This window comes from Aspergillus lentulus (genome assembly GCF_001445615.1).
Source record: "Aspergillus lentulus DNA, contig: Alt16, strain: IFM 54703, whole genome shotgun sequence".
In the NCBI taxonomy this organism is placed as follows: Eukaryota; Fungi; Ascomycota; class Eurotiomycetes; order Eurotiales; family Aspergillaceae; genus Aspergillus; species Aspergillus lentulus.
Genome location: NW_028322113.1, coordinates 4,726,920 through 4,741,339, shown reverse-complemented (window position 1 = coordinate 4,741,339; position 14,420 = coordinate 4,726,920). Strand labels below are relative to the sequence as shown.

Genomic DNA, 14,420 nt, shown 5'->3' with positions numbered 1-14,420 from the left:
CTCTCTGCCGAAAGAAAGGTTTTCTGAATGGATGAGCTCAAATTTATAAATTCTTCCAGTCTCCAAGAATCTTGTGTAGTTTCCCTTTCCTTTCCTATAGCTTGATATACATGATACTAAAGAACCAGCCAAGGCAGAAAAGGTAAGTTTCATATTTGCATAAATCTCACCTACAATGAGCCCACAGCGAAACCATAGATGAGCTGCTTCTTGTTGCTTCACGTCACAGTCTCCTGGGAATGTGTGCTAGTCTTCGCGTGTGCCCACACCGTCCATCCATATTAAGACCATTTTATCCACAGTTACCAGATATGTTGGTTGCAAAAATCCAGAATGGGCTGAATATATATGTCCCATCCCGGCACATCAGAGCTCTATATGACTAATTAGCGAATGCATTAGCATGATACCTGCTCCAGGGGTTACTCACAGTATACTTGTGATCGAAGACATGATCTTCATTAGGCTCGTAGCTTTCGACGACCGGTACATTCATCGCCTTCAGGCGCTTGCTTAGCCATTGCCTGGCTTTGTGCGACCGGAGAAGCCCTATCACCCATGCCATGCAGGAAAGCCATGGGCGGATACCATGTCTTCGTCTCGAGAAGCGGAGATGGTGACATAGATAGCAGAAACGCAGTCAGGGCCGCTTCATCCGCAAAGCGCTCAGCATGGAGCGAGCCTAGACGTACTGACCTGACAGTAGAACCGATACGCGCAGCTATGTCAGATCGCCACTGGTGAAGCTCTGCCTGAAGTCGTATCCGACGGGTGAAGCGGACATCGGTCCCCCAGCGTCTACTCAGCACCTGCTCGGACGCAGTCTTATTCTCATCGGCCCATAGCGCATCCATCAACATGTTGGATTCATTTCGATCCTTTAGAAATTCCTCTAGCTGAGCATCAGAGAACTCGCCAACCCATGGCGGCGCCTCTCCAGAGTTCTCGGGAACCGGTGCCAGGATGGGCCACGCCGCTGCTGGATCAACTATTCCATAAACGAGAATGACAGCCTTTGGCGGTGGTGATAGATAATGTCCCATGAGGCCAGTGAGAAGTGCGCCGCCTGACTCACCGCAGAGGATCAGCTGGCTCACGTCTACCCTGTCTGTGCCGAGTATGGACGGGAGATTGGCCCGGCACCAACTCACAGCATCCATGGAATCCTGCAACTGCATTTCATAGCTTGCCTGCGGACCAAGCCGGAAGTTGTGTGATACCATATGGTAGCCTCGCTGGCGAAAGCCAGGCTGCATCCATGGGAGCGGCACGAAATGGTTTCCTGCAAACAAGCCGCCGCCGTGGGTGTAAAACACAACTGGAGCTGGCTTATCAACGGGAGGATCAGCGGGCCAAATTCGTACAGCAAGCTCTACGCCGCTGTCAGTCTTGAACGAGTGATCGGAGAAGCCTGGGGGGCAGTTGCGAGGCCCATATTCCGGGGCGTCGAGTTTTGCTTGATCGTCACTCATTGCCGTAACTTTGAAAGCTGTCCTCCTTTCAAATATGATATGGCCTGATATTGTATCCCGTTAATCTTCTTTGGGTTGGAAGTACGCCCACTTTGATGCCTTATAGGGTGAAGAGGCGCAGCCAATTTTGCCGGCCGGTTAATATGACACATCAGCAATGCTCAATGATACACGTATCATTGTTTGACTGTATATTCAGGTGCAGCATATAGCCAACGCGAAGTAGTATAAGTTATGTAGATCTATTTCTACTCTTTGCAATAGCCCTGACACGGGCAGGTCTGTCCAAGACACCTTATGTAGTCATCTATTTTATCTACCTTCAGCTTTGTTCCCAAGGCAAATTACTTAGCTATGCCTTACGGCATGCTATGTCTGCTCTGGTCATCAACATGATGACTAGATTCTGCAAATCTTGAAACCCAAGTTGAAGCCTGAAGAACCAATGACGAGTGTTTTCTCCCCACCGCCGTGGAGGCGCGTTTGAAGGAGAAAGCAAACGGGGGTATCACTACAAAAAGAAGATTAACGTTTGAGTCAAGAGTATTGTCTCAACGCCTCGGAGCAAGCGGTGTGCGAATTGTCAAACCAGGGAAGGTAGCATGAATCTCCGAGGACCATTTTGCAGAGTCTCGTTTTCTAACCTCGAGTCAAACGGCGTTATAGTGCGGGAAGGAATAGCCCCAGTATGTAGCTGTGTGAAAGCTGGATGGGCATGTCCAGGCTATAGTCGCCGCCGGCGATTCGTTAATGAGATGGGTGGATTGACAACGCTCTACTCCAAGAAGAGGCGTGCTTTTGAAGTTCATTGTAGATTGGCATGGCTATAAGTGGTAGAGTAATAGATGAGGTCTCATGATGGCGTCTACCGCATACCGTACTATACCACACCAAACATTCTTATTGGTACTTCCCTGGTACATTGTTAGCTGTTCATGCTGTTTAGCCACAAGCCTGAAACCGCCATCGGCTCAACACCACAGGCTGATCCCCGAGATGGGTTTCGGGGCCATGGTATATGGAGACAATCCTCGATCGGAAAGCCCCGCAACTACTTTAAACTAATGAAAAGCGTATGCGGTAAAGTAGACGTGGGCATTGGATACAATACCTGGGCCGGTGGTTCGCAGGATTTGAACCGTGGGCACTCCTACCAAGTGCAGGCCCCCATGCGATGTCAGTCTCCACCGGGACCGCAGAGGTTAATTTCATAGCATTTATCTAATCATTCGACAGCCCATCTTGTTATAAGATGATAGCCATGCCGAGGTAACTGACTGTGTACAGAAGCTCGATCAGACGGTGATAAACGATGACGTCGCTTTCCCAGGGTCGTAAGCGCTGACGCCTGTGCATAGCAAAGGGGCGCTGCTAGTCACACACAATGCGCTTGACATGAGTAGGTCATTGCGGTGTCGAGGCTCTCAAGCCACGATAGCCAAGACGGGCAACATCCACCGGCTATCTTACCTGCCAGATGCTGCCAAAGGTGAATAATTTGTGGGTCTCCTGCGCCTCATGATCATGCCCTAATCTGATTAGATGGAGCATCAATACAGAAGAATACAGAAAATAAAATACATGAACTTCTGCCTTAAATAAATGAGGATAACCAATCAGCCAAAAGGCATCGTGAGTGGGTTGGAAGACCCACCAATTATTCATCTTGGCTGCATTTGAGGGGCCAATCTTTCTGACTAGGATGCGTACCTGTTTGTTTCTCAAAAGCAACGTTATTTGACCAGGCTAACTGAGGTGAAACAATGTCAAACCTGCACGCCTGCCTCCAAGCGGAAGCAATCTTGTAATTTTGCCTTGGTTGGCACAAACGTGTTGATATCCTGGCCCACCTCGAAATGTCTGGCCGAAAAAAGTACACTGTTGCCTGCACCTGTGCTATCTTGATACTTAGTACACAGTCTCAGCTTCTAGCAGCGTAAAGTTTGCTCAGTGAAATAGCCCGTACATCTTTCATCATGCAATAGTACTTTTCCTGATGGGCAAATGTGATCTCCTCGCTAGGCACCATAAGCACTAACATCTTCCAAGAAAGAAGGATGACGCCATTGACGTCCGATTTACCTAAGCCTCTTGTCACGCAGCCCATAAGTAAGGATATCTGGGCTTATCTGAAAATCAGAGATCAAGCGGACACCACAATATAATACCAACCATTCGCGCTCCGTTAACGCCAAAGCATGGATTCAGAAAACAAAGACGAGATTCATATCAAGCTTGCTGTGCCCACCCCTATCGTAGACTCGGTCGTATCTGACATCACGGAGCGTCTTCAAAAAGTCCATCCAGATACTAGTCTCACCTCGATTACCCAGAGCGAAGGCGCCCTTTTCTTCCACTGTCCTTCATCGGACCCCAACGTCCGGGACAAATTTGGGGACCTGTTCATCCAATGGCTGGACACTCGAGCGGTACCAATAACCAACTACAATATAATCCTTGGACGATTATGAGTTTCATTCTTCAAAACGGCGATTCTGCTGCTACCCGTTATCGCGGCTCTAAGGAAGCGACTCATTTGATACGAACGATGTCGGAGAAGGTACCAAAGGACGGTCCAGATCGACATAATCATCTCGGGAAACTCAATAGATATCTGGCTTCTCTGTGGGATGCTACAGATTCGTTTGATGACTTGGAGGACATTTTCTTGGGCAGGAAAACAGAATAGATCATTCCCGAAAATCATCCAAGCCGAGTGCACTAAACGTGCGTACCAGGAGCTTATTAGTAGTTTAGCTATACTAAGGTTTAAATTTTTATAGTAAAATTCGCATTAAATTATACTAGGTTATGGTAGGTTCTAAGTTCTAATTCTTTAAAATTACTAAGATTTAGTGCTAGTTATGGTAGGCTGTACCTGAACCAAGGCTGAATGCAACCCTACTTCCTCCTACCTATAGTATGATGAACGCGCCTGATATAAGTATAAATAGAGTGAAAGAAGTAATCATTCTGATCCATCTCAGGTAGGACCCAGAGTGTGAACAGCAGGCAGACTGGAGCCAGTATCAGACAATTTAGAGAAGGAGCACACACCTATGAATCAGTCTAGCTAATCAGGAGGCAGGGCAAATCCAGTAGACTCCTGCTGGACCACGGATTACGAAATAGGGGCACGCCTCTTAGGTGGCTAGTGAGAATGCTAGATATGATACGATATAATGCAACCTGCTATAGCACGATAGAGAGACCTCCATCGAAACCATCAACCACCTCCATATCAAATCTCTAAGCCGCATACCTAGAGCAAGCGCCTATCTGGTCATCAGAAAATCCAGATTGTCCTCAAACTTCGTCTGAATTCCCTCGTCGCCAACCTCAACCTGTCGATACGGATACTTCATGCGCGTTGCGACGTCAGTGTTCCTCGTTAAGAAGATATACCGTTCAAGGGCCTGAACCCAATGCGTTGTGTTAACTTGCCCAAACACCAAGAGCTCTAATTTCGGTAAGCCGTGCGGACCAAATGCCCAATTGGCAAAGGCTAAGAACTCGGTAATCTTGCCAGTTGTGAATTCTGATCTGTACGAGGTAAGGTCGACTACGGAGGTTGGTGGCTTGTTAAAGGGGCCATCGAAGTCGTAGGTGAGGTCGAATGTGGGATTGTGCGGGTGGTACTCTTCGTGTATGGTTGGTAAGCAGCGGATGTGGAGGATTTCCCATGTCATGGGGGGGTTTTGGGCTAGGTGGAATCTCTATTAGCTTGTTAGTGGAGATGATACTTTGTAGGAGGCAGCTCCAGTGAGGCTCTTGTTGTGATGTACCAGGGAGGGCAAATGATCACAGAGCCCGACGCATTGGAGATTCGCTTTGCTGAGCAGGGTAACGACTCCAGTATCCCAGACCATGGGGCCCACGGTTGGGTCCCACACAGAAGCAGTGTCGCTAGCAACATAGAGGTGACGATGGTAGACGAACCGTCTGATTTCCCTCCCCGGAGTGAAGATCGATCTTAGATGTGGCGTGAGCGAGGTTTGATCGGGGGCGTTTATGCGCAGGAATACATCTTTCAGATTTGGCATGGACAGGGCGAAGAACCGTTGCTGGAGTCGGCTCCACTGCTCGTCTACTCTGATAATAAGGGCAGTGAGAGGAATGGTTTGGTTGTCGGCAATCTCTGCAACTGTCTCTAGAATGTGGGAGCTATTCAGTTTCAATGTGTGGAGTTTGTGGAGTTGGAAGGCATACGCCATCTCGGTATGAGCATATTGAAAACCGACGCCGCAGAGAGATAATTTGCGAAGTCGTGGGAAGAGGCTTTGTGTGTTGTTCTTCTGCAACTGAAGGACCTTGAACGCAAAGATATTCCTAGCCTTCATCCAGTCATTGTGGAGGTCTCTCCATTTAGCAGTAAACCGGGGATGGGAGTAGACATCAAGTGTGAGTTCTTCTAGGCGACATGCATTGGCAGCAAAGAAGTGTGTCAGAGCAATATGATGATTAATTGTACTGATCCCTGTCCAACACAAGTTTCGAACATTATGGAATCGTGAAATCGATAGTTTGCGACTCAGGTCGGTGTCCTCAATGCACCATCCAGTTTTAAGCATTAAATGCTTGATGTTTCTCTGATGCCTGCGTAGGTACCCCTTAGAACCAAGAATTTGATGAGGGACGCACGCCTCAATATACCATCTGAACATATCAATAACTGCAATATCATTATAATCCTGCGTAGGGCATACCTAAAGGTCATAAGGCTATGCCTCTTCAATCCCCGAAACAACGGCATCAATGCACGTCCGAGATCATCTGCACACTTCCCTGCATGCAGGAAGCAATGATTCCATTCGCGATGATCACCACAATGACCAACAAAGATCAACTCCTCGACAAACTTCAGCATTCGTCGGCCGGTTAGGTGAGGCCGGATATTGATCTCTTGGACATTCTTTACAGAGCCCAGATCAACTGTCTTTACTCTGTAAATTTCACGCAGTTGGGGAGCTATAACGCAGTACAGCCGGCGAGAGAGTTCATAGAGATTGGTTAAGGTTTCGTTGTCAAGCTGTGAGTACGAAGTTAGCCTAGTGCCAGTAATGTGGCAGAATCGTCTAGCCTACGTATGCTGTGATTTGTAGCAGGATCTCGACGGGGAGCTGGGCCAGCATCATCACTATCCTTTGCCTCGACGCGACCCAAGAATGACAGGTGGCACGCGAGTGAGAGTTTAGGAGATTTGTGAAATGCCGCAAGAGCCGCTTGCGGCTTAATATAAGTCTGTCTATGACTAGTCTCTATCCCCTTGGCCCGTGCGCTTTATTTTAACCAGGGGAAAGGGAAAAATGGGAACCCCTGTAGTATACAGTCCGGAGGTGATCTGCTTAGGGGTTCCTAGGAAGTGAGAGATCGTGGTCTAGACTGCGAGATACTAGTGTGACTACCCTGTAGAAAGTTTGAAGACGGTACAGGTCTGCTAAGCAAAACATATGTATGTGATGACAGAATGAACCACTTTGCCTTCGCCAAGCTGCCTCAGTTGACAGTTCTCCTATTTCTACGGAGCGTCTTCAGAATCCGGAGATACTATGCTCCAAGCGAGGGACGGGCTTGGCGATGAGGGGTGGCCGGCGGTTCACCACGCGGATTTCTTCTGGAAATACTCCATGAAAGCTGTGGACTCATTTTGACCCTCTTTCTGATCGGCATGGCCCCATTGGTTCAGTGCCCTAGCTGCTCCGTACAGGGATCTAGTATCCGATCTATCACAAGGTTCTTTCTGTATCTGAAAAGGAAAACTTCTATGACCGATGTAATTTTCAAAACACTAAGGAATAAATCTAGCCACCAGGTCACCTACCTGATAGATGACGAAATAGCCTCTCTAATTCAGGACAGCTCCTAGTGTGGGATAATGTTCTGTAAGGCAGTATGATTGGCTATTACCATTTTGATCTTTGTATGATCATCGGCTGCTGCGCGTAAGTGGCGGGCTGAGCTATGGCCCATCTCTCCACTGATCGTCGTGTCTCAGCAAGAGGAAGCAAATAGTATCTTGGTAGAAGCCCGCATTCAGGCCTCAGCTCTGAACCTACGTGGCTCCATGGACTCTCTTGATAACTTAGTAGGGTTCCACTCTCGTCGACGAGATCCAACGCAGCACACAGATGACGACCGTAGGATCGCTAAGAAAGCCTAATGAACCAGAGGGGCTGGTGACCACCCTGCATGTTGTTGATCCTAATTGCATTAGCATCCAACTGAGGAGTTATCATGAGGTCATATACGAAATTCTTTACCAGTTTGGACTATGCGACTCACGCACCACCCCCACACGCAAATCACAAAGTTATTAAAGTGTGCTACCCCGCGACCCGGGAAGAAAACAATTCAGTCACCTCAACGCGAGCTCATTTTCATCTCTCACAATGACTATCAGCATCTACGAGGAGTATGCCAAGCTCATGGAGCCTAATGGCGATGGTCACTATCTATATAAACCTCAACCATTTAGTAAGCTCCACCCCGGCGCGATCGGGTACTTCGACAGTCATGGAAAGTGGAACCTGATTACCGATATTTCCGTGCCTGGAGATCCTGAAAGCAAGGGATTCACAGGGCTTGTTCAGCCCCTACGGCGTACAAAACCCGATGAAAGCATGTGGAAAACCAGATCCTCGGGAAGTGAAGCTGAGGCAAGCTTCGGGCTCACTGGAGGACTTTCAGGGGCCCTGACTGCTGCCCCTATGGATGTATCAGCTAATGCAAAGAACAAATGGGGCAAGACCGGCAAAGCGGCTCTTATCACCGAGCAGGTAGTGATAAACGAAGGTTTTGAGAACCCTTTCACACAGCCGATGGAGGAATGGGTCAAGACAAATGCCAAGGCTCTTGTGAGCTCCATCCATGGTGCCGATATCAAAAGGTACGGCCTGTGGGCTATCCAAAAGACATGGTCAACCCCGGAGTGTGCCATTACTATGGAAAGCGCGCATAGCAGGGACACCAGCGCGGGTTTGGACCTTGGAGCCACTGGCGTTGGGAAGATTGGAGGTAGTGGATCGTCCCTTGCAAAGGCCAACGTTGAGGGCTGGTCGACGTACAAAGCGGATGAGGTTTGTTCTCCGAAGCCTTGAGCTAGGATTCAAGTTCTGACTTCATAAAGGACGACATAGCATACGTCGTCTCGTACTCCGGACCTATCTACAGGCTTCACACCCTCCCAGCCCTCCGTAAGAATGTAAGTGTCTCGCTCGGATGCTTTTGACCTGAACTGACCTTGGAAATGGATCCAGCCACTCAAGATGGTCCAGGAACAGGCTGCGGATGGTACCGAGTACTGCAAATTCGTTTACGATGAGAACGGAAACCGGACCGGATTTGAGTACTTCAGACCTGTGTATGACGAGAGCGGGAAGCAGATCGGAGAGGAGAAGATCGACAAAGAAGCCGAGAAGAAACAGCGGGAAGAGGAGAGGAAGAGAATAGAAGAAGAGGACAACCTGCTTGAAGAAGACATCGTTATCGAGACCGCTGGTACTGTTGGAATGACTAATAGTGACGAAGCAGACGAGGAGGCAGCTCGTGTCGAGGAAGAAGAGGGCAAGGAATTCAAGGAAAGGCTTGCAGCGATAAGTCAGATACCGGATGAAAAGCAGAAGAAGGCTGAGATGCTCAAGTTGATGAACGAGAGAATGACGGTGACGACCACATTTGAGACCATATCTATGACAGATGTATGATGGATTAAGCAGTCACAATTTACAGATAAGGACAGGCTAATTCGACAGCGAACTATAGCTACAGTGTGGACTTTTAGTTTTCTCGTATGGTTGCACGCAGAGCATTGATAGCAAATACTATAGTAAAAAAGGGATGAGTTCCCTGTGTAAACATCTGTTGCAGCAGCACTGCCAGGCAGAATAACAACTAATCAATCCCTGCAGGATCCATAGGTACCAGGTCTGTATGATACTCACCCTACACCCACAATTGTGTCAATTCTGCGGGAATTAAAGCGCATTTATGGATGAAAGATTCACCTAGAATTTCAGCAAAATCTGGGCCTCAGAAGCTTCCAACAAAAGGCGTCCACCATCAACAAAACCTTCGAGGGAACGCATACGAATATCTGGCGCAGAGGCCAGCGGTCGCGCTTGGCTTAATGATGGTCCGAGACTGATTTTGGTCCCCGCTTCCTGGAGAATGAAACAGTGACGCAACTTCGGAGGTGCTGAATGCGGAGGACATGATGCTTTCAGCACCGCCTCCGCCATCTGAATGAGATGGGTTTCGTTTGTTTCGACAAGTGGGTAGCTCAGGATCCGGTCGCTCAGAATGGTATTATCGTCGGATTGCAGCGCGACAGCTACTTTTGCAAAGGGCTGGATGGCAATCTTGTGAGTACTGCATGGGCTGAGAATCACATCTGTGCCCAATCTGAGTATATTGATGGTGCTGCTGTCAGACCCAGGAAAAGCGAATGAAAACGTCTCCATGATAATGAAGTCCCGCACTGTTTTTGCATAGGCTTCCCAGGGCTGTACAGCATCGCCCAGCCGGACACGTGCTGGCACTGTTTGTATGAAAAACTGGTTGATAGTCGGCTGCGCCACTATTTTGTGGCCATGGAAATGCGCAGGTCCACCGTCGAACTGGAAGAGAAGCTGGCCATTTTCGCCATTAAGTATCGAAATCGTCCCCGTTCCCACCCACTTCTCATTACCACTTAGCACCACAAGCTCATGCTGTTCACCAATGAGTACAAGCCGTCTGCAGGTTTTGTTATGGGCCCAATTTCTTGCCCCGACGACGGATGACTCGTAAATAACAGTGGGGTTGCTGGCTCGGAAGTCGATGCCAACCAGATCAAAAGTGTCACGGTTTGAGCCCCGTCTCGCGCAATGCAGGACAGACCTCCCTATTAAGAGCGGAGTGAGCTCGCCTGGAACACCATATCTTGGGTCATTGTGCCTGTGGTCTTGCCGCCAGACAGTTTTGCCATCAACGGGCGAATAGACAGCACTTCTAATCGGCATCGTGAGAATTAGCGGACCTGGTCAGTGGCATATAGATTGTACTATATGATCATTATTATTCGCACCTGGCACGGTCTTTCCCTGTCTCTCTGAGCCGCAGGAGTAAAAGGCCCTCCCGATTCATCTCAAGGCACATCAGGACCACTTGAACCCTCCAGACCTTCTTGAGGGCAACTTCTTTAGTAAGCATGACTGCGCCACCGGGAACAGCAAGTTGATGCCAAGATACGGTTAATTCGTGTGTGATACTCCAACCAGCTACAAAGTTTCCGACGATGGTCATATCATAGTAACTCCGGAATCTGAATTCTTGCATTGATGATGGTTTTCCTGACTGAATGCAATGTTTTTGACGGGCTGTGAGTGAGTAAAGGTGCACAAAAAAATCAGCATGATTTGACTTAAGCTGGGTATGCAATGCATCAGAATGTATAATAGACTAAATAAATACCCACCTTGGATTTTGAACGCCTCCCAAATTGCGGTGGTTGACTCTCGCTGGAGATCCCAGATAATATGCGGAAAATGGACACGGAATCCGAATGCTGCTACCCACCAGTGGATGGTGTCTCTCCAACCTTTGCACACACACTCGCAACAAGTGAGATCCAGAAGCGAGAGATAAGGTAAGATAAGATTCACAACATCTCTATGCATACGGGCGAAAGGATCCAGATTGGGACTGCTTTGAGTGCTCGTACTGGAACAGCCATCATCGACTGCTATTCGCTTTGACCTGCCGCTTCTTCTAAGCTGGCCTGCATCAACCGTGGATTTCCTTTTTCCTGGCATGGTGGGAGAATCTTGGGGGGTGTATCTTAAGTTCAAAGAGAACTATACAGTCGGGTGCTCTTTGCAGGCACTGAGCCCTTGTGTGTGATCCCGACTTCTGCCAGGTGTTGTTGTCGGCTTATTCTCAGTCGCTCCTCGCCAAGTAAAAAGCCCCTGACTTGCCCACCACATGCTCTGGGATTCTAGATGGTCAATTTGAGGATATGCAGAATCCTCTTCCGTTCTTGGCGCTCGTGTTCGATCTTGGCACCTGAGGCATACGAGATCGACACATCTCTTGGATGGAGTTGAAGGTCATTATTTTAGACACAGGTTTATCCTGTCTCTCTTTCTCCGTTCATACGTCCTGTTAATCTTCTCAGGACATCTTATCTGACATTTTAACTATTGACAATTGATTATCTGACTAGTTTATAACTCTAAACATATAAACCTTGTGTATCTGAAGATCGTTGGTACTGCTGGGTGTTTGCTCCACTTCTTAATATGATTGTTGTGACCTTACGCTAGATTTTGAAAGAGTCAAATGTCTCAGAGGTGGTCCTGATTGATTTCTTCTATCTATTTATTCCATTTCTCTAGCTGAGCGATCTTCACAGGTAAATAATTCCCAGCGGCATCCTGGGGCTTGAGATTGGCCTATTTAACCGGAACGGAGGTTGAAAATTGCTCCCTTAAGGCCTTGATGGAAGGAGTGAAGAAGTATTCACCACCTTTCTGATCAACCCACGGACTGATACCAAGATTAAGCTTAACAGTCTTGTCCGGATTGCTTCCATCATATAAACTGATGTGACCCTCGGGATGGTCGGATCGGAGTCTCTGGTTGACAAAGGGGTCCATACCAGGGCCGTCGGGGAAAGTCTTGGTCTTGTACTCAGGGAAGGACGAGTTACTCGCCCAGCCTATATTTATTAGCGTCGTTAGCAGATCCCAGGAAATTGAATTTAAATGGTAAACTTACGAGTCATGAGGAAGTTGAACCCGTCCCGAATAAGACTCTGGTAGCACGTAAAGTAGATCCCGCGTTGTTCAATTGTTCTCCTCTCCTGCTTTTCCTGCTCGGTGAGTTCAGGACCAAAGGTGATCCCACGACGGAGGATGACACTAGCATCCTCCTCTTGTCCTTCAGCGTCAGACTCGTCACTGTCTGGCTCTGGAAGCTCCGTAGTATCGCCATCTTCTTCAGTCCCCACATCACGTTTCTTATCGGCTCGAGGACGCATCTTGCGGATGTGAGCGGCAAACGGACAACCTTTGATACTCTTCTTGGGTCTGAAATCAAACTTGTTGTCAAATGCCAAGTCTGGATTATCCTCATCGAGGGCCTTGGCGACAGGGGCTCCTGATTGTCGATTAGTTCTTGCCTAGTCGGTGGATCAAAATATGCTATGGGGATGGTAGGCCTACCGCTCTTCCATCGTCCCATTAGATGAGCACCCAGCTTCGCAGGACCATTGGGTCCCTTATAGTTGGTCCCTGGGACTTTCGGTGCCCACTCCTCGAGGAACTTTTCAAATTCGGGAACCTTTTGGTCGAGCTGACGAAAGACGAGGAAACTGCCCTCCTTAGCCCACTCCGGGCCTCTTTTCATATTCGGGTCACCTTTGTGGCCCAGAAAGATGTACCTAAGTCCTGTTAACGAGCAATTTACAATCAAGCTGTTAACAGGGTCTGACACACCCAGGAGGACAGGCATGGGGTTCACCCTTGGCTGGGGGATCATCCAGGCCTTTAATCCTTGGTTGGGAGATGTGATCCTCATAACCAAAGCTACAGAGTCAGCATCATTCACAGACAATAGCATGAAAGTAGGAGAAACCGTACTGCTCTTTGCCACGGTTTGCACCAGGACGCTGTTGGCCATCTCTTCTGAAGGCAATCTTCATACTGGCCCGATTGGCATCCCCAACATTGAAGGCATCCTCCAGATCATAAACCTTCTTGCGCACAGCTTTCGCAGTGTGGGCAGCGACAATGAAAACACCGTCGACTCGCCACTCCCAACGTTTGAGGCCTTCCTTGGTTTCGTTTCCAGGAGGAGCCCTGAAGTCCGGATGCAAAGCAGCAGGACTATCGGCACCTTCATAGACGAGGTCATCGAACATTCCTTTTTCAAAAAGACCTTCGTTGATCCTATCCCTGCAATAATCATCTGGATCCTTTTTCAGAGTCGCGGAAAATTTCGCTTCAACTTCAGGAGGTTCCACCTGAGAAAGTGTCAAAAAATGAATATACACAGCTATCAAACCAGTACGTAATTGGAGAGAGAGCAGCGAACCTTGAGCAAGCCCATGTGGGTGAAGGCGATGTTCACTGCGGTAAAAGGCTTCCGGTCTGCTTCGGGAATATCACGTCGGGAGCTGGCACATGCTTCTTCCAGCTCACCAGTTGACTTCAGGTGGTCCTCGCATTGAGTGCCGGTGGTGATCTCCCCATTGTCAAGGATATCTCTGAGGTGCATCCTGAACCTCTCTTTATTGGTGATCTTAAAGAAGAGGAAGGATTCATAGTACTTGGGGAGGCGGGGCCAGATGCTGCCCTGGATGTTGTCAGTGTCGACCACTCGCTCTTGCTTGTTGACAGGCATTCTGATCTATGCGCGCTCTGGAGAGTGTAAAGGGAATGAGTTCTGCTACGCACTCTGAGTACTGATGGCCCCTTTTATGTCTGTATGCAGGCTGAGGGCAAGTATTCAATTTCATCACCAGGATCAGCTCAGCTCCCCTCCTTGGCCTCCCACTATCCCTCCATCTACAATGAAAACTGCATCATACATCACGGGCTAAAGCAATCGATAATGGACAGACCATGATTTGTGGATTCATCGACCAAGACAAGGTGAGGATGGTCTTGATGCAGATTCCTTTCTCCACACACTGAAGCAGATCTGTCGCATGTGCGGCGTATTGATCCACTCTCCCTGCCGCTGTGAGGATGACGTCCAATGTGATCAGTCTGCCATCCACATGTGGTGACGGTGAGGAGGACGTATGATTCTTAGGCTGATCTGGCGGATCCCGGTGTCTGAGATCACACTAATCACATCCCATAGATTAGTATCCCGATTGATAGTAATTCGGATCATCATCAGCACAGACTGCAGCATTTCCTCAGCTGAACAGTGGGGGTAGTGGAGTCCAACGTAATGCCTGCA

General features: G+C 48.5%; 5 protein-coding genes across 5 annotated transcripts; 1 reads left to right on the top strand and 4 right to left on the bottom strand.

Annotated features, from left to right (window-relative positions):
* Positions 1 to 461: 461 nt before the first annotated feature.
* On the bottom strand, positions 462 to 1,472 carry ALT_9014 (alpha/beta hydrolase; the record flags this gene model as incomplete). Its single annotated transcript, XM_033563840.1, has 1 exon — positions 462 to 1,472. The coding sequence occupies one exon, from the start codon at positions 1,470 to 1,472 to the stop codon at positions 462 to 464; it is 1,011 nt and encodes a 336-aa protein (XP_033419731.1).
* A 3,275-nt stretch (positions 1,473 to 4,747) lies between these two features.
* ALT_9013 (uncharacterized protein) lies at positions 4,748 to 6,604 on the bottom strand (the record flags this gene model as incomplete). Its single annotated transcript, XM_033563839.2, has 4 exons — positions 4,748 to 5,188; positions 5,258 to 6,128; positions 6,179 to 6,501; positions 6,557 to 6,604. The coding sequence occupies 4 exons, from the start codon at positions 6,602 to 6,604 to the stop codon at positions 4,748 to 4,750; spliced, it is 1,683 nt and encodes a 560-aa protein (XP_033419730.1).
* Positions 6,605 to 7,861: 1,257 nt separating this feature from the next.
* On the top strand, positions 7,862 to 9,175 carry ALT_9012 (uncharacterized protein; the record flags this gene model as incomplete). Its single annotated transcript, XM_033563838.2, has 3 exons — positions 7,862 to 8,548; positions 8,599 to 8,673; positions 8,729 to 9,175. 3 exons carry the CDS (start codon positions 7,862 to 7,864, stop codon positions 9,173 to 9,175), a joined length of 1,209 nt encoding a protein of 402 aa, XP_033419729.2.
* Positions 9,176 to 9,475: 300 nt separating this feature from the next.
* Positions 9,476 to 10,471, bottom strand: ALT_9011 (uncharacterized protein; the record flags this gene model as incomplete). Its single annotated transcript, XM_033563837.2, has 1 exon — positions 9,476 to 10,471. The coding sequence occupies one exon, from the start codon at positions 10,469 to 10,471 to the stop codon at positions 9,476 to 9,478; it is 996 nt and encodes a 331-aa protein (XP_033419728.2).
* Positions 10,472 to 11,902: 1,431 nt separating this feature from the next.
* ALT_9010 (dye-decolorizing peroxidase msp1) lies at positions 11,903 to 13,853 on the bottom strand (the record flags this gene model as incomplete). The annotated part of the gene is made up of 6 exons (XM_033563836.2): positions 11,903 to 12,168; positions 12,228 to 12,608; positions 12,674 to 12,891; positions 12,947 to 13,036; positions 13,091 to 13,473; positions 13,545 to 13,853. 6 exons carry the CDS (start codon positions 13,851 to 13,853, stop codon positions 11,903 to 11,905), a joined length of 1,647 nt encoding a protein of 548 aa, XP_033419727.2.
* Positions 13,854 to 14,420: the final 567 nt, after the last annotated feature.